The sequence below is a fragment of the Dermacentor andersoni genome, chromosome 9 (assembly GCF_023375885.2).
Source record: "Dermacentor andersoni chromosome 9, qqDerAnde1_hic_scaffold, whole genome shotgun sequence".
NCBI lineage: Eukaryota > Metazoa > Arthropoda > Arachnida > Ixodida > Ixodidae > Dermacentor > Dermacentor andersoni.
This window is the reverse complement of record NC_092822.1, coordinates 99,086,630-99,106,315: the sequence shown is the minus strand read 5'-3', so window position 1 is coordinate 99,106,315 and position 19,686 is coordinate 99,086,630. Positions and strand designations below refer to the sequence as shown.

Genomic DNA, 19,686 nt, shown 5'->3' with positions numbered 1-19,686 from the left:
CCGGCGGTGACCTGCCCATCGTGGACGATGCGGCGAGCAAGAATCCACAGCAGATTCTCGCCCACGAAGTAAACACCTCACACGCAGGCGAGCGTTCGATCTAACACTTACTGTGTTGACGCCTGTTGTATATCCTCCATTCTGGAGCCAAAGTGCCCTTCCCCAGCGGCGCCGGACATTTGATAAACCCCCGCGCTGCGGGCCGCCGGCGAGGTGGCAAGGAGAACTCCCTCTCAGGGGCGCCGGACACTTGATACCCCTCAAACTACGTGCCTTAGGCGGGCGCGATCTACTAACAGCATACGGCGGTGCGGTGGTGCCTTCCAAGTCTGGAGCGGGTTCTTGTACGTGCGCGGTGCAAGAATGCCTGTTTGGCATGGTGTATTATGACTTTCTCCTTCTCTCTACTCTCTCCCATTTCCCCACCATACCTTCTAGTGAAAAATAAAGCAGTCTTCTTGATGCGCTCGAAGCGAACGGACGACTGTCGTTTTTCCATAAGTTCAAAGTTCTCCGTCTCTTATTCCATAACAATTTTGATGCCGAAACCCGGGAATAGGAACGTCAAAAGATGGACATCGACAGAATCAAGCGAAGAAGGGCCGTGGCGCGAGCATCTACAACCAAGCTGATCAATGAAGTATCCACCATGGACGACAGCGCATCAATCGGTGAGCTGGAAGAAAAGATAAATAGTCTTACTCTTAAAGAAGACTCACTGAAAGAGCTAGATCAGGAGATAGAAAAATGCGTTGCAGATGAAGCTCTCGAAGAGGAAATTGCATGCGCCGAAATGTACAGAGAAAGGATTAGCGTAGCGAAAACAAAGGTACAACGCATGCTACGCGACTTTAGCGGCACAAATGTTTCATCAGATCAAAGAGAATCTAGCGCAAACGATTCGCAAATACGCCCCACCGTAAAGCTGCCAAAGCTCGAGATCAACAAATTCAACGGAGAGCTTTGAGAGTCGCGAGGGTTCTGGAGTCAGTTTGAGTCGACTATCAACGCTAACCAGAACCTCTCAAACGTAGACAAATTCAAGTACCTCAACAGCTACTTGACAGGAAAGGCGGCGGCTGCGGCAGCAGGACTTGACTTCTCGGAAGGCAACTACGATGTCGCTCTCTCGCTATTAAAGGAGAGGTTCGGCAGAAAGGAAGTTATTATAGAAGACCACATGTCACGGCTGCTTAACATCAAGCCAGTGCGTGACTCACGGAATCTCGGTCAACTGCGCAGCCTCGTCGACGAAGTAGAGACAGGTGTACGCAGCCTCACTTCTTTAGGCGTGAGTGTTGGCACTTATGGAACTTTGTTACTGACCGTAATAAAGAAAGCGGTGCCTGCCGACCTTCGTCTGGAATACCAAAGAAAAAACGACGCTATGAACGAGGGAAGTGAGCTAGAGGAGTTCCTGCGTTTTTTAAGAAAAGAGGTTGCGACGCGGGAGATCATACAGCGGGCCGAAGCTCCGAGCGACAACAGTGCCGAATTGGTAAAGGAAAGGCGCAACAGCAACACTAAGGCGGCGAACATGCCTACTGCAGCGGCACTGCACACCACGATTAAGGATAGCACATGATGTCTATTTTGTCATTCGAACGGCCATGAGACCGGCAAGTGCAACGCAAAGATGTCTGTGGCGGATAAGAGAGAGGTGCTGAAGCGTGACAAACGGTGTTTCCGGTGTACAACAAAAGGGCACGAGGCAAGAGAATGCCGTAAAGCTAAGTGGCTCAGGTGTACGCATTGCAAGGGCAGACATTTAGCGACAATGTGTGACCTGACTTTAGGAGACGCCGCAACACTGATGAAGGGGATGCATCTTCGTCACCGGTGATTGAGCAAGCCACGGTGTTGAAGTCCTCATTGGGCACGGGAGATAACTTGATGTGCACTGAAGAGCAGCAGTTTCTGCTACAGACAGCTCGAGCATGGACAGAGGGTCCACATGAGCGTACACTTGTCAGGCTTCTCCTGGGTGGTGGCAGTCAGCGAACCTTCATCCATCGCAACCTATCCGAAAAGCTGCAGTTAAAAGTGCTGGAAGACTAGGAGCTTAAAATATTTGCCTTTGGTGAGCAATCAGCCATGACACGCACAAAAACGCGTCGAGTGGAGCTGTGGCTCAGAAGCCAGTACGACGGAAAAGGGGTGCGAGTGGAAGCGCTGGAGGTTCCTTGCATCTGTGCAGATATCATGGCTACTCCATCAAATTCGGTTCTACTTCAGCTTTCAAGATTTCACTTCCAAGTCGCAGGCGCCTCGCGGGGCGACAAAAGCGAAAATAATGACCTTTTGATAGGCGCTGATCATTACTGGGAAATTGTCACGGGATCCACTAAGCGTCTCAGCTCCAGATTGATGGCAGTGGAGACTGCATTCGGATGGACAGTCCAGGGCCAGGTCGGCGCAAGGAAGTCAACAGGAGTCTGCTCCTCGGCTGCTGGCGTGATGCGGATAGGAGTGAGTGAACAAATCTACAAAGAAATATGAGCACAGCTAAAGTCTTTCTGGGAGCTCGAGCACATCGGTATCAAGGAACATGAGCCAGTTCGTCACGAGGACGCAGTCCTTCAGCACTATAAAGAAACCGTCAACTTTGAGAATGGCCGCTATAAGGTGTCGTTCCCTTGGAATTCGATGGTTTACGAGCTTGGCGACAACTACGAGTGCGCAGCAAGGCGTCTTAAAGCACAGACAAAGCGCCTCTTGGAAGGAGATTCGTTGATTATGGAATACGACGCCTGCATAAGAGACTACATAGAAAAGGGCTATGCAGAGCCAGTCAGCAAAAATCACGGCACGCCGGAAGGTCCGGTGTACTATATGCCACATCAAGCAGTTGTTCGTCGCGAAAGCCAGACGACAAAACTGAGGGTAGTATTCGATGCATCATCAAGTGCCAAAAATCGCCTCTCACTGAACAATGTTTTGGAAAGTGGCCCAAACCTAAACCCAGAGCTCATTGATCTGCTGATAAATTTCCGCACTTACAACATTGCCATCGTTGCGGATATTGAAAAGGCCTTTCTCCAAATATCCCTATCAGAGGGCGATCGGAACGCTGTGCAGTTTCTCTGGTACGATATGACGCCAAAGAAAGGGGAAGAACTTCCAGCTGTGGTGACCTATCGCGTGACTCGCGTGCCGTTCGGTGTCACGTCGTGCCCATTTCTTTTGGCTTCCACGTTGCAACATGATCTTGAAGGCCTGCCAGAACGGTATGCTGAAACTGCGGGTATTCTGCGCAAGCATGTTTACGTGGACGACCTTGTAGCTGGGGTTGACAGCCTTGACAAGGATAAAGTCTTGTGCCAGGAATCCAAAGATATATTGTCTCAAGCAGGGATGCGGCTACACAAGTGGATGTCGAACGACCGCGATCTCGTCAACTTCTTAGAGAATGGCAATGTGAAGAGAACGAATGCTGATGCTGGACATACTGCAGCTACAAAGGTATTGGGAGTAAGTTGGAATGCTCAGACTGACCACTTTCAATACAGCCTAAATTGACTCATCGACTTCCTCTCCGCAAGAGCCGACAACAAGAGATTTGTGCTGCAGGTCTCGGCAAGAATTTTCGACCCTTTTGGATTTATTGCTCCCACCACATTATGCGTAAAGGTAATGTTCCAGAAGTTGTGGGAGTTGGGAATCGGTTGGTACGATCCCTTGCGTGAAACCTTGCGGCCTGAGTGGGACTGCTGGCGTAGGGAGCTTCCATGCATTGAAGGAGTGCCTATTCCAAGACTGATAGCAGCAGACTTTAGAAACCATGATACGGAGAAAGTGGTGCATGTTTTCTGTGACGCAGGCCCGATGGCCTATGGTGCTGTCGCATATATCGTGACCAAGTCTCCGTTCGGACTAACAAATGTCAGCTTGGTCATGGCTAAATCAAGAGTGGCCGCTTTGAAACGCCTCTCGCTACCCCGATTGGAGCTGATGGGAGCCCTTATTGGCGCGCGACTATGCCACTACGTTGCCAAGGCCTTGGATCTGAAGAACGTTACTACCATCCTCTGGACTGACTCTACAGTAGCTATGTACTGGATCAAGGGAAACGCTGCCAGATGGAAGCCCTTCGTGGCAAATCGAGTCTCAGAGTTGCAAGCGCTGACAGATCCCAGGGATTGGCGACACTGCCCAGACTCAGACAACCCCGCTGGCCTAATCACCCGCGGCATTCTCCCATCGGCCCTGCGGGAAAGCGAACTGTGGTGGAAAGGACCCCGTTGGCTTCAAGAGGATGACACGTGTTGGCCAACGATAAGTGAGCCGAGCGCGAAGGTTGGGGAGTGCCAAATGGAAGAGCGCAAGGTGACGGTGATGCCCATAGTATCATCGTCATCCATGGCAATTTTCAATGTTGAGAATTATAGTTCATTCAGCAGAGTCGTGCGAGTAACCGCGTGGGTCCGCCGCTTTGTCGACAACTGCCACAACAAAGAAGGAAGGACGATCGGCCCATTACGAGCTGAAGAAGTAATCAGCGCCGAAAGATACTGGTTGGCTAAAGCTGAAGAAGATGCGTTCAGCGACGACATTTCAAACCTGAAGAATCAAAGACCGCTGCACAAGAGCTGTCCTGTTTTGCCTTTCAACCCGTACTTCGACAAAGAGGGCCTCATGCGAGTTGGTGGACGCTTGCAATTCAGTGATAACAACGAACAGACTAAGCATCCCATCGTTCTCCCTGGCAAGCACCCCCTCACGTCACTGCTCATACGGAAGGAACATTTGAGAATGCTGCACGCGGGCGTACGCGATACTCTAGCACAGCTGCGAGAATCGTATTGGATTATCCGAGGACGTCAGGCCGTAAAGAAAATTACCAAGCAGTGCCTCGTCTGTCACAGGCAAAGTTGCCCTCCAGCTACGGAACCAGTGACACCACTTCCAGCTGACAGAGTGACAAAGGGAAACCCGTTCGACATCGTTGGTATCGATTTTGCAGGGTCCTTGATTTGTCAACAGTCACGCGACAGCAAAATATGCTACATCGCTATTTTCACCTGTGCTCTGTATGTGTACAGCGTGATGTTGTGTGCATAAAGAGGAAACTCAATAAATTCGATAAAATATATGTTCTCAATGTGTCTCAAAAGTGACTTGTCTGTATTCTTCTTCTTTCTTCTTCTTCTGCTTTCGTTTTCTTTTTCTCCATTTATTTACCCTGAAGGCCAATCAGACATCACATAAAAAGGAAGGGTGGGGGTGGGAAAGATATTTTAGCACAATAAACACCAAAAATATAATAAATGCAACAAAGCTTACAGAGGGTGCTAGAAAGTTTGGAAAGGACAACAGATTACAACACTAAACGAAGTACAAAACATTCATACTTCTTCATATACGATGGTTGAAAACATCATAGTTAACCACTTGCAATATAATGTGCAGGTAAACTTTCTCATTTACAATTGAATAACACATAATAAGAAACACTAGCTTATAAAAACCCAGGCAGGCGCATATAGAGCGGTAGACTACATTGACTTCGTTGCGCGCGGAGGATCTTTGATAACTGTCCTACATGTGTTGCCATGGAAGTGTTCCGTGCAGACCCCGAATGCTGAATTTGTTTCTCAAAACTGCCCAGAATGAGCCGCTTGTAACAAACAATACATGTGTAAGACTAGACAACATATTCATACAAGACTCAGCGGCCACCGCGCAGATGGAAAACACAATTTACCTAAGTAGCCAGCCACTTCGATTAACATGGTCGTATATTCCACAAGGCAAAGTGTATACACAACAAACGAATTTCTGTTCTCCTCGCAAGGGGAAATATGCAGCATCATACCTCATACACAAGTTTAGGTGCCCTCACTCAACGGAGATCAATTTCGCACGTGGCAACATAGAATCGCTAAAAGCTGTAATTTGGCCCAGACACACTCATATCACAATGGCACAAAACATGTTATGGCACCAGCTAACCTCGATTCTCAATCTCACCTATTCCTCCCTCTCCAGTTCTTCCCTGACTCCCCCCTACCACTCAATTTGTTATTCTCTTCCACGTTTTTGTGTATATGTCAACCATACGAGCCGTTTTCCCATATACACTTGCCCCCTCCCGTTTTCTCTGCTGTCACCTTCGTATTGGTTCTCCCGGCCGTTTTTTCTTTCCCCCTGTTTTTTTTTTTTTAACTCTATGATTTTACTTTGGCTTTTCTTTTAAAGAACCACACTGACATACTGCAAAGTCCGAGACGCCAGGATGCATTCTTTCGGCGCCTCGATCACACAGGTTCGCGCAACTTCTATATGCCGCTGCGACTACGCCTATGCCGTACTACTGAGGCTAACGGCCTTTGTAAGACCAAGCCGCGGCCTTGCAGCTACCCCATCCATTGTCCGCAGACTCCGCGTGGCCACCTTAACCCTTTCAAAATTACCCGACGCGTTGCTGCTACGCTACTCAAGTCATCTTTCAACTCGTGGTTTTCTTATTCGCACACTGACCGGCTGACCAGCTCTTCTGAAACGACGAATGCACGCCGCCTACGACACATCTGATGGCTTCCTGACCCCTCGCTCCCCCAACACCCCACCATCCTATGTCTTTCTCTTTTCTTTCTCCCCTGTTTTCTGCCGCCTTACCACTCTACCACTTTTGTGCTCTCGCCTAAGAAGCCACGCCTAGAGCCGTCAAACGACATCGTTCATTTTCTTTTCAATCTCTCTCTTTACAGCCAGCCGACACCGACCGCACGTGACGTCACTGCACTAACCCGTTAAAACTAACCTGCCGAGGATGACGAGGCCGCCTTTGACGAAAATAGGTCCTCCTATCGAAACGTTGGCCAGCCATTCTGAGACACCTTATCCCTGTTTATAACCTTTATATGACTTTTCTCAAAAATAGTAAGTTGCCTACCCGCTGCCATCGTCCTGTGGAACAAAAAGACGCCGGGCATTCTTACAAATGTGGCAACGATAGATTATGAAAGCATAATTACAATAACCTTCAAAACAATCATGCATTTCGTTGCCGCAAGTATGATTCTTCATCTTCCTTTCACAATATTCACTTTAGTGAACGAGCATCTGGATCAGCTGACTAGTCGGATATCAGAAACTGTTAAAGCAGAATGATGCAGGATTTATTGACTCAGCAGCCCTTCAATGTGTCTCACTTGGGAAATAATTAATTATCATTACGAAGCATTACGATTGCTAATAAGGAAATGTCACTGCAGTACAAATGGCTGGTTCTTGGTAGAAAAGCACAGTTGAAGGCGTGGTATGTATGTTTGTCTTCGTTCCGTTTTCGTGCACCGCAATTTCATTGAGATTATTTCGTTCCTTGCACGGTCAGTGGCAAAACTTCTAATTGTGACGTATCTCTGTGCCTTCCTCTCAGTGGGCTTTCGGATTCTTGGGAGCGTACTGGTCGCCTTCACCGTGAAGTGCCTTTCACGGTCGCTGCACAACGACATGCTGAGTCACTTGGTGCAGAGTCCCGTGTCCTTCTTCGATGCAACACCACGAGGCCGTGTGCTCAACCGCTTCTCGGCCGACATAGAAACCATGGAGGCCCGCTGCTTCCTCGCCGCCAAACAGACCATCCAGAACACACTCATCATCATCGCCAAGGTGGCAATCGTGGGAACACAGTCGCCTGTGGTCGCCGCCATTACGCTCATTGTCGGTCTACTTATGGCTTACATACTGGTGAGCACGTGTTTCGTTTTAGTCGGTGGCCTGTTACCAAAAGAAAGGCGGGTCAGGGGTGGGGGGGCTTAATTATGAACCTTAATCTGAAAAATATGTCGCATAAATAATTGAATCAGTAACTGAGCGCAATTAAAACCACAGGCACAAGAATGGTGGACAAAGGCAAGCGCTTGTTTTTGTCCACCTTTCTTGTGTCTGTGGTTTTTATTGCGCTTAGTTACTGGCTAAATTATGGAAAGCCAACTAGCCCAACAATCCGCTCTTCTAGATCACACAAGTATTTTCCCACCAAGTAAATAAACACTTTTTATGGGAGACGATTAGAAGCGTACCTGGCAAACTTTGTATTTACCCGTCTTGCTAAAAATTGAGCGGACGTCACGCACTGTGAGAATTGATGTAAGCGAAACTTTTTATGCTGTTTCCTTCGACTGACGATAGTTAGCGGTAATGTTGGCCGCGAATGTGTAATTTTTTTCAGCGTTTAGTGCAAAACGAGAGTGGTGAGTTAATGTTAAACGTTACCTTGAGTGCACCGCTGCTGTTTGTCTGCTTGAGGCGTTGTGCGCCACTGTTCATTATCTCTGAGAGTGTTGAGCATCCCCATTTCCTCAAATGTCATATGGCATTGCGGCAAAACTGTTTTATTTATTTATTTATTTATTTATTTATTTATTTATTTATTTATTTATTTATTTTCAATACTGCGGCTCGCCTTCGAGAGCGTGGGAGTTGGACAGTACAATAATTCTTCTGTACAGTGCCACGAAAACAAAGTGCAGGTTATACAAGAACTGATATAAGCAGTGCAAGTTATACGTACTATGCAAGTAATGGGGGGGGGGGGGGGGGGGCTAATGTTTAGATCAAACGGAATAGTAAAAAGAGAAAGACATGAAGCTTTACGAGAAATGGCCAAGGAGAATAACGATATGACTAGGGGCAAGTGATAAAACAGAAGTAATTAAAGTTAATGTTCCAGCGCTTGAGAACTATTACAGCAAACGACTAAACTGCCATACATGATAAGGTTCATTAAAATTTCATGAAAAAGAAAGAAATCTGTGCCGATGCCCCTGTATCCGTAGTTACTCTTACGCAGACACAGTTTTTTTTTCTTATTTGTGAGATAAATTCAGATATTGATTCAATGTTGGGGATATTAGCGGGAAGTTGGTTCCATTCTGCTATTGCGAACGGGCAGAAAGAATACTTAAACATGTGATTTTTGCCTGCGTATTCTGTCAATGAGTGTGCATGTTTATTACATGTAGGTCAAGCCTGCGAAATGAAATGTACTTGGAGGTATCTATCCTATAGTTATTTGTAGTAGCTGTAAGAAGAATTTTAAGCGAGCGTGTTTCGTTCTTGTGGATAGCGTTCGCAAACCGGACTGACTTAAAAGGTTTGTTGGCGAGTCTGTACGTTTATATTTGTTATAGATGAACCTCACAGCCTTCCTTTGTATTGATTCTAGTTTGCTTATGTTAGTCATTGTATGCAGAAACCAGACTGTGTTAGCGTATTCGAGAGCAGGCCTTACAAATTATGTGTAGGCTAGCAGCTTCGTTGACTTGGTTGCTAGCGTCAGGCTTCTCTATAAGAAAAACAGTTTCCGCAGCGCCTTTGAGATTGTAATACTGATATGTGTGTCCCATTTGAGCTCCGAAGTTAATGTATCGCCTAGATATTTATGTTCTTCAACCTTGTGAAATGGAGTGCCACTGATTGCGTATATAAAGATTGATGGTACCGTTTTCCTAGTTGCAGTCCTGATCGCGGACTTTCGTATGTAGATTTTCATCAGCCATTTAGAGCACAAATTAGCTGTGTCAGCGAGAAAATCATTCAATTTATTATGGTCATTATAATGAATAATTTCTCAGTAAATGACGCAGTCGTCCGCGAATAGTTTTATATTGCAATTTATGTTAGCTGTCAATATAAAGTAGAAAAGGTAATCGTCCAAAAACCGACTCTTGAGGGACTCCGGATGTTACTGCGACTGTGTCAGAAAGCGTTCTTTCGTAAACAACAATTTGCGAGCGGTTACTTAAGAAGCCTTTTATCCAAGCAGAAAGTTCTCCTATACCAAAAACATGTTCACCTTTACCTATTAATTTTCTATGACATACACAATCAAAAGTCTTAGATAAATGGAGTATAATCAAATCAGTTCGACCGCGGTAATAAAGGTCGTGGACTAGTTCTGTTAGTGGAGTTGCTGTCAATAGACCACAGAGAAAACCATGTTGGTTGAGAGAGAAAAAGATTAATGCGCTCTAGGAATACTGCCATGCGCTTTAAGATTATGTGTCCGAGGAGTTTACATGATGTGCGAGTTTGTGAAATAGGTCTCAAATTGGAAGGTAATGTTGTATCACCTCCCTCGTGGAACGATTACCTTTGCAATTTTTCAATCATGAGGTAGTTGTGAAGTCATAGGTGATTTCCGGAAAAATAGGCCAAGATATTTACTACACCACCCCGTATATCTTTTGAGAAAATTATTAGGTATGTCGCCGGGGCCACTACCTTTGTTGGGTGAAGTTTAAGCAGTAGATTGAAAATACCAGCGTCCGTAATGTCTAGCTTATCAATTTTCGTGTAATGTTGCGTAATTAAGTTTAACAGAATTATAGGCCGTACGTAATTCAAATAATTATTATATTTGTACGGGTACATTGTATACAAAGATACGTGGTCTGCACCATGTTTCACTGCATTGCGAAGATGCTCCTGTTCCGCGCGACACTTTTTTCGGGAGTGGGTGTCCTCGGCGCTAATTGCACCCTTTGTACCCATTTTGCTGGAGCGTAGTTACGTGCTCCTTCTGCATACGTAGCCAACACGCTGTTGAGAATGCAGTTCCAATCGCTTTCTTCAGTCTATGGACGATTGCATGTTTGCATTATCCGAGCCCCGCACGCGACCTCCACCGCCAAGCACCTGCATTTTTGTTGCATAGCAAAGCAGGCACAGCACGTGCCATACACACAAACTGTGAAACGCTGCCGTGGCGACGCCGGCCTGGAGGCGCAGAGGCGGGCGCCATCTGGTAGTGTTGCAAGAAATCGAGCAGCGCGCGCGAGCACAGATGGGTGGATGCTATAAGCGCCCTCTTTGGAACGGGGCGGTGGGTTGCGCCACCAAGCTGTTATTATTATATTGCCTGATGTCCTACCTATAATAAAAGAACAGGCGGAGAATTCCCCTCTCGAAACTTCCCGAACCTCTTTTAGCAACTTTGCTTTTGTACGCCTCCATTGTTTGTTGTCTCCCTACTTCCACCAATCTTCAAATCGCCTATTACTAATCTCTATGGCGGACATCTTTCCTTTCACACTGCCCTCGCTGAACCTAAGGGCTTCAAGGAGAGCAGAGGTGCCTAAATCGACCGCTGGTCAGATATATTCACATTCAAATAAAACATGCTCCATCGTTTCCCTAGCTTTGCCGCAACAAGCATATGCTTCTTCTTCTTTATTGTGACTCGCTTTAAAAGTGCCCCTTCTATGGCATGCTGATCTTGCTTCGAAAAATAAGGAGCTTCCCCTTGAGTTATCATAAATTCTTTCTTACCTGATTTTCCTTTTGCTTTTCCCCTTAATTACTTACTCATAACAGACGAAAGGCAAGGGCCAAAGCTCTCCTGCAAGAGATAGAACACGACAGAGAACATGCGGCATTTGTAGATGCTGCGTGGGTCAGAGGAAAGAAAGCCTTTACGGCAGTAGTAGTAGATGCAGATGGTCTCACTCGGGATGCTATTACAATCATGACTAAAGACACGACAGTCGCGGAACAAGTAGCGATAGCATTGGCTTTAAGGAATAATAAGTGGACGAAGATTTACAGTGACTCTAAGATGGCTATTAGACATTTTACCAATGGCTTTGTAACCAAAAGGGCTGCCCAGCTGATCGGTGAGTTGGACAGCCAAGAGATCGAAATCCGCTGGTTTCCTGCGCACATGGGGTCTGTCGATCCATCTCGGAAGAATTTAAACGAGATGGCTAACGCAGCTGCACGAGGACTCACTATCCGTGCACTACGTGACCAGGACCTTAATAATATACAGGAGGAGAACAGGGACCAATTACTAACATATAATGAAATCACGAGGCATTATTACATCAACAGAAGGGAATTCCCAGTGCCACACGCTAAGCTCAATAGAGCTCAAGCGGTGACTCTGAGATTGTTGCAAACAGGAACTTATCCAAGTCCAAACTTTATTAACAAGATATATCCTGAAAGAGAGATACCAATCAATTGCGAGAAGTGTAATGGCATCATTACTCTGGATCACATGCTTTGGCAGTGTCCTGTGACTTTCACAGACTGTGACAAGGAGAGAGACTGGTGGCAGCGAGTCCTACACAGTGGAGGTCTTTTCGATCAAGTACAGGCCGTCCAGAAGGCCCATGATACGGCGGTAAGGTTAAACCTTACTGTCCCGACGTGGGAGCCGCCTGCGTCAACCTAAGGGTTGATCTTCAGGACATTAAATAAAGTTCATCATACCATCATACCATACCAACAGGTTTCATCTCTATTGCTGCAACCCATCAGATTGTCGCAGCCTCTCTGCCACTTGACGTTGTTTGTTGCCATGTTGCTTACCATACAGGTCGCATACTTGCTGGTAAGCTTTTTGTTCTTTTCCTCCACGGTGAATCAATGTTTTTCCTGTACAGATACCTGAACATTATCCCAGCCCATTTAGGTTCTTCCATATACCTCAGACGTTCTTCACAACCAATTTTACTATGAGCTTCACTCACTTCAAAACTTGTCCAGCCCGTATCACCCTGCACAGCTTCATTTGTAGTCTTCCCGTAAGAGTCCAATGCGAGACGTGCCTCTGAACTTTGGTTGCCATCGAATACCGATTGTACCCCTGACTTCAAGGACCGCATTTCCAAATGCTAGTCCTTGAACCATTACACGTTACCACATACTCGGACGCACCTCGTACCTACCGTATTCGCATAGCATTATGTGTTTCATTAGGGCCGCATTTCTCTTCCCCTTTGCTGTTATTGTTTTTCCCTGTGTTTCATGTATCTATTTCCTTTGTTTATTCATATATCAATGTATTTATATTCTTTTACCCGAGGTATTTCCTGGCCCTGTATTGACATTGTTTTTTCACTGTTTTGATTGAATACCATAACACCCGATTTTTCAAGGCTAAATTTCTGGCCTAAATTCTCGCATTCCTGCCCACAGGTTTTAGCCAGATGTTGCATATCATTTTATTTGTTAACAAGCAGCACGATGTGGGCTCTTGGACAACGTGCACACAAACCAAACATGAGAAAGGGGACCGGACAAACACTTGGCTCTGTTTTCTTTCTCGTGTTACGTGTATGTGTGTGCGCTGCCGAAGTATGGATGGGTTCCAACTCACCCGCTTTTCAATCCTTCTGCAACACGATGTCGTCCGGATAGAACAAACCTAGAAGCTGTTGCTCTACTACTGTACCCGCCTGTTTGTATGAGAGATTCAACCCGATATTACTTCCTTCTGGCGCCCTCTCCATCCTCACCATGTACATCATAAACAGTAGCGGAGACAGAGGGCACACCTGTCTCAGTCTCATGTTGATATCAACTTGCTCCTCGTTCCTCCCCATTTAACGCAAACTGTATTTTCTGGGTAAATCTCTGTCAAAAGCTGTATACAGCTGTTGTCTATGCCTTCCCATTCCAGAATATCGCACAATAGGTTGCGGTTTACGTTGTCATACGCTCCGGTAATATATAAAAAATATCCGCCCAAGACTCTGTACGGACAGTTGACCAGGGAAGCTGAAACGTGCTGCCCCGGTGTTTATCACTCGATTAATCCCGACTGTTCATTAAACGACGGCTTGGTAGGCTGCCTGATCCTCGGTACGCAGTTGCTTCTTGCGCTCGGCTGCACTAGCCTGTCCTTGTGCCCGGGCTGCAGCATCGGCACGGCGTAGACGAGCTCGTTCCCGGTTCTGCTCGCGACGTTGCTGATCTAAAGCTGCCTGCTCCTCAGGGGTACGTATGACACGTGGCCGGCCCATTTCGGGACAGGAAAGAAACTGCTGCGCACACGCTCGGCGGCGACGGAGAGCACCGACGTCCCTACTGGCGCAGCCGATCGCGCGCCTCTCTTTCTTCTTTTTGCGCATGCGCATGGGGTTGCGCCGGAGGACTTTTCGGCGCACAGGCGACAGACGGACGAATCGGCTAGCCATATACAACTTCGCTGTAAAAATCCAGATATAGCGGTATCATTTCTTCTCCCGATACTTCAATGCACAGAGTAAGGACGATACGTTGTCATCCAGACGCCTACCGATTCCGAAGCCATTCTGAAGTTCTCCCAATATGCCATTATTCTCTGTCCATGCTTGCAGCTTTAGTTTAATTGCCTGCATTGCTAACCTGTATGCTAGCGATGTAATGATCAACGGTTCTCTTGCCTTTAAACATCAAATTCATTCTGCTTTGTCATCAACTGCGTGGTATTCGTCTATTTTTAAGGCTTTTTTTCTACTGCTTTCAACGGAGCTTCCTTACTTCTTTATTCTAGTTTAATAGTTCGCCTAAAGAGAACCTCCTCTAGCCCTCTGGCTGTGCGCTTAGTAATTTGCTCTTCGGCTTTCATCCCGTTGAAATTTGTCAGCATGAGATCCTTTTCCATCTGGTTCTCTTTGAGGCTCTTTTTTTCCTCAAATGCAACCTCGTAATTACCTTGCAAAGATTCGGCTGTTATTTTCCGGGTGTAATTAAATGTCGCGTCCCCTTCCAGTTTGTTTCCGTGTTCGTCTAGGGCATGTTGTTCTGTTGTTCCAGACTTCCTGCCTAATAAGTTTATATGGTTCCAAAATATTCTAGGAGCGGCCTTCTTTTACGCATTTCTGACAACCAACGTTCACTTCCACCTTTAAACTTTGGTTGAACCAGTATTTAAACCATAGATTTTTTCTCCCGGTATCTGTCCCATCTTCTGGCTCCTTCATCCTGCGGCAACTGCGCTTTTGCCTGCCTGTGCTCTCGTGATGCTTACTGTGATTCGGCGATCGCTTCTCGTATCTCCCAGTTCTGCCATCAGCTTTTCTGTTAGATTTCTTTTTTTTTGCCAACGAGCATGTTGCTTCTCTTGCTGTATTTCTGTCGTAATTACACTTAGAAGCTCTTTATATTCCCACACTTTGCTTGGCGATTTTCCAAGTTCTTCCTCTGCTCTTGCCACTATATTTGTTATTCGTTTAGTGTTCAAACTGGAACTGGCCAATGTTGTCTCCTTGCTGTCTTTCCCAGTCACATATCCCATTTTCAATATGATACAGTTATAATCTCACCCTATACTGCTATACCCTTTCTTGTCAATGGCCATTTCTCTCAACTTATGATAAATTCCTTTTGTCCTCAGACAGTAATCAATGGTCGATTGCCGGTTTTCCACTTCTCACGTGATCTACCCATCACACTTGCAACCTGCATTCACGATAACGAGGTTATGTTGCTCGCTAATATATAGCATTGACGTCTCGTTGTTGTCGGTATTACCATCTAGATCCTCTACTTTGGCATTCATGTCACCTAATAGGATTATTTCGACGTCATTCCCGAAATCCCTGATTTCAGCACTTAGGCATTTTACTAAACCTTGATCCTTCTACCTGCATTTATTTCTCGTCTATAAATACGTTACGCCAAGCGAAGTTTTCTTTCCGCTCATTGCGCATGATAACCAAAGATGCTCTTGACATTTTCAATGTACTCTTTTCCATTTGGCTCCCTGATGCATGAGCATTCTGACTCCCCCTCCCTTTCTTTTCTACTTAGTTCTGTTGCACCCTTGCCAAGCTTAATTCTCAATCACTGGCGGCTCTTCTGAGTCTCTAACGTGCGTTTCAGTAACCGCATACACTCCTGTTTATTCTCCATTTAACTGCTCCTCAATGTCTACCCACTTTTCCTTTCTTCTGTCGGCCTGCGTGTTTATGTAGCCTATTGCATGGCGAGCACCCTTTCTTGTTTTCCTCCATTTTCTCTTATTCACAGCGATGCTATCCTAAGGTTTTCCGAGGGGACCTTCTTCATTACAACCTACCCTGGCCTCCTGAGCGCCTGTGGGCTTCCAAGATAGCAACTGCGTGACCAGCAACTCACCAGCCCACTTCTTGTCCAAGCATGTGATTGAAGTGGATCCTGTCTCGTTGAAAACCACCATGCCTTCTCACTTCTCCGTTTACTTGTACAACCTCGAAACCTTCCATTCTCTCTGCTCAATCTTCATATAGCCTCATTTGCAGCCACAACGCGGGCGCCATCTCATGGTGTTGCAAGAAACCCAGCGGCACGCGTGGCAAGACCATGACAGTAGCAGTAGCAGCACCTGGAAAGTCAGGAGAAGAGGCAAAGAAAGCCTCTATTTAAGATACAGGCCAATCCAGGAGGCAGTGCAGTCTAACACAGCTGGCGAAAGCGCTTGCTGCCACGTGCGAATAATGCGAGAAACTGGCACGTGGCTCACGCGCCAGATGTTTCATAGAGCGACTTTGGTAAGAGAGAAGCATGCGTCCGATCGCGTCCCAATGGTGAGAGCATTGGGCTGCTGTGCTGGATAAGAGAGAGGTTCGATTCCACCATCTGTCGCGCATTGTTATGGCATTGTAGGCGGATTTAACTCTCTGGAGGCACCTAACAGAAACCTCAATGTGTGGTCAGTGTACGCAAGCGCGTCGCGGTTTGCAGGAAATCGCAACAGAGATACGAGGTATAGAGACGCAACTTTGATAAACCAGACTCAGCGACGTAGCACGTGACTCATGCTCGAGCAGTTGTCGAGAATTCACCATCTGCGCATGCTATCGTACACTTAGAGAGCTAGCGTTGCTAAGTTCTAGCCCATTTTCTTTCTCCGCTCTGTTTTCCTTAACCTTTTCACCGTTTTCAGTGGGTGGCACTGAAGGCAAACAGCTGTGGCCGCTACGTAGAGAGCCTGGCCATGTCTCGCCTTCTGCAGCAGGCTGCAGAAACCACGGACGCGCTGAGCACTGTGCGAGCGTACGGTGTGGCCGGCAGGTGATAATTTATTATTTCTATTGCCATCTCTTTTAAATCAGGTGGCGACAAATATTGTTGGTGTTGGAGGCGAGCTGCAGCTACAGGAGTGTTTGACATGGCGAAAAATGAGCGAAAATTGCCCGAGCCTGAGCGTCTCTTAAACATCACTGCGACTCGCCGTGGTTGCTTATGGGCTTTGGTGTTGCGCTCCTAAGCGCGAGGTCACGGGATCAAATCCTGGCCACGGCGGCCGCATTTCGATGAGGCCAAATTCTAAAACACCCAGGTACTTGGACTTAGGTGCACGTTAAAGAACCCCAGGTGGTCAAAATTAACCCGTAGTCACCCGTCACGGCGTGCCTCATAATCAGATTGTCGTTTTGGCACGTAAAACCCCCAAATTTAAACGTCACTGCAATATTTTTACTATGTGTCCTTCAAACCCGTCTTTCTTTGGAATGCAAAAGGAAGATGTGAAACGTGCGTAGGCTATTTACGCATTACGATATCGTAAGCTAGCAGTATTCCTATGTCTGTTTTATCTCGTAAGGTTAGCAACGTCCACAATTAGACTAACAGCGTAAATGCAGGCCTTGTACACACGAGACGATAACACGACGCTTCCGTTCTGTTGTGTGCGAGTTCTTAACTTAAGCCACTGTTTCTTCAACTAGAACTAAACAATTTGCGCAAACGCGCACCTAGCAGTCCGACCCCCCTTGCTCTTCCTGCTCTGTGTGCAGCCTATCAACGTAAGCTTGCTTCTTTCGGCAGGTTGCGGCGCCACTTCTGCCACCTGGTGGACGACGTCGCCCGCGGATTCATGTGCATCCTTACCGCGTACCGCTTTGCGCGAACGGTGACCGCTACCTTTGGCTTCGTGGTGGTCGTCTGCACCTTGGTAGCCAGCATAGCATTTGCTGGCTCTTTGGGACCCGACCCGAGCAGCCTTGGACTGGCACTGAGCAACGCCTGCTCGGTGCGTGTACTTTTGTCCCTTAAATGAATACCGGCAGAACCCGTCTATAGACAACCCTTCCCGTTAATTCCATTAGTACTCAAGCAATGTAGCGAGAAGCGACATTGCTGGAGACACCCTTATTCGCAATATGTATTCAGAGAAAGAGGAGAAGAACATTTTGATTTATTGACAGTGGAACGCAGACCCTACCGCCTCGGGAATATCCGATCGGAGGCCAGGATGTTCATTGTAAAGACGAGCGATACTGGACCTCCACAAGTTTCTAGAAGCGAGTGATATGCTCGGAAAGTGTTCAGTAGAATATTTATCTGTGATAAACTGACTGTATGCGTTTAAATTGCTCTGACTTCGGCCCATTCAATGCCTGGACTCATGTGCCTTCATGTGAAACTATTCCGTGTTTTCGTCTGTGCCGTGACTTTAGCGTGGTTATGTAACTGGACCTTGTGTTGCTGCATTTCTGGATTGACCTTGAGTTTTAGTGAAGTCTTACCCGATTTCATTTTCATATCTGTGGCCTTTACTATTTTCGCATCCCTGTAAGAAAAGCAGGAGCCGGCGCCATTTAAAGGCATCAGCATGCACTCAGCATCATCGAATAAAAACAATATCAATAGTCAATTGCATTAATACACACATGCTCGACAGCCTGTTCACCTTCGGACGCTACATAGAAAGTTTCTCTAAACGCGTCCTCTCGCACCCGGTGTTGTCCCGCTGGCATTGCAGAATTAGGGTTCAGCATATGTTTGACTTCAGGTGAACAACGACACGCTGTCATAGGCGCCTATTTCAGGTCTAAAACGTTTATTCGTTTTGAGATAGGAGAGCGCGCGTTCTCACTTTTACCATGAGGCCGTGCACGTGCAGAATGAAATGGTAGCAACTGAAGAGCGTCAAGAAAGAGGTTAAACACCCAGCGACTGATGTATTCAAAGAATGGGAATGGCATGGAAAACGGAACTATTCCGACCGATGCTTGCTAAGTCTAAATTCACTACGTCTGTTCGTTGACCGTCAGACTGAGCGTTTTTAAATCGCTTAGTTATCGTATGACCGTCACGCATGACCCGCTTAGGGCACTGAGCTTACTGCATGAAGCGATTACTGAGCCGAAAGCCTTAAGTGGCTCATACCCCCGATGGTCTGAAAAATGCGGCGTGCGCTACAGAGAGTCATGTGGGCCAGCCACGCGCAGACACGCGTTCGTGCTCTGCTCACGCTTCGCTGTCTTGTTGCACACCTGGCTCCAACACCGCTCAGCATGCCAAAAAAAAAAGGCAGAGTTGATTAAGATAGAGTTAATTCAGGTACTCTTACCCACGACTTTTATTGTTAGGACGAACTTAATGAAGGCACAGTTAATTAATATAGAGGGTATTAGGCGCTCGAACCCACGGCCTTTCGCGGGAGTTGAACTCACGACCTTTGGTGTTAACTAGGGCACAGTTAATTAAGGTACACTTAATCATAGCGCAGTTAATTCAGACACAGATAGTTAAGGTAGCGTTAATTAGGGCACACGAACCTAGGACCTTTGGTGGGAGAAAACAAGTCATTAGGAGTAACAACGCATTCGGATGGGAACATCAAGTAAATTAATTAATGTCTGCTGAGCACGCAGGCTTTCGCCTTCACCCTCTTTGGCGCATGCTAAAGTGACTCAATTTTAATTGCTGCAAAATGGAAAATTGAATTGTACGATTTCATGTACTCCGGAGAAATTTTGACTACGTGGAGTTCCATACCATCTACGTATGCCTAAACCTTACTTTCGCTCGCTTCGAAATGCGGACACTACGTGGACGGAATCAAGCAAGTGACCTCCAGATCAGTACGGCAACCTCACAGCCACTGGGCTACAGCAGCGCGTAAAATGAACCGGTGCTTCCATACCGCACATTGAGTGGTCGCTAGGCGAGCAGGCGTATGGAGACTTGGACCGAAAGTTA

The 19,686-nt window shown here is 46.7% G+C and overlaps 2 protein-coding genes across 2 annotated transcripts; both read left to right on the top strand.

Annotated features, from left to right (window-relative positions):
* The first annotated feature begins 571 nt into the window (after positions 1-571).
* Positions 572-6,734, top strand: LOC140213331 (uncharacterized). The gene is made up of 5 exons (XM_072284579.1): positions 572-671; positions 1,035-1,291; positions 2,506-3,471; positions 3,631-4,641; positions 6,711-6,734. The coding sequence occupies exons 1-5, from the start codon at positions 572-574 to the stop codon at positions 6,732-6,734; spliced, it is 2,358 nt and encodes a 785-aa protein (XP_072140680.1).
* Positions 6,735-7,233: 499 nt separating this feature from the next.
* On the top strand, positions 7,234-17,761 carry LOC140213238 (ATP-binding cassette subfamily C member 4-like). Its single transcript, XM_072284381.1, has 3 exons — positions 7,234-7,692; positions 16,643-16,770; positions 17,527-17,761. The coding sequence occupies exons 1-3, from the start codon at positions 7,264-7,266 to the stop codon at positions 17,756-17,758; spliced, it is 789 nt and encodes a 262-aa protein (XP_072140482.1). The 5' UTR covers positions 7,234-7,263; the 3' UTR covers positions 17,759-17,761.
* The last annotated feature ends 1,925 nt before the right edge of the window (positions 17,762-19,686 follow it).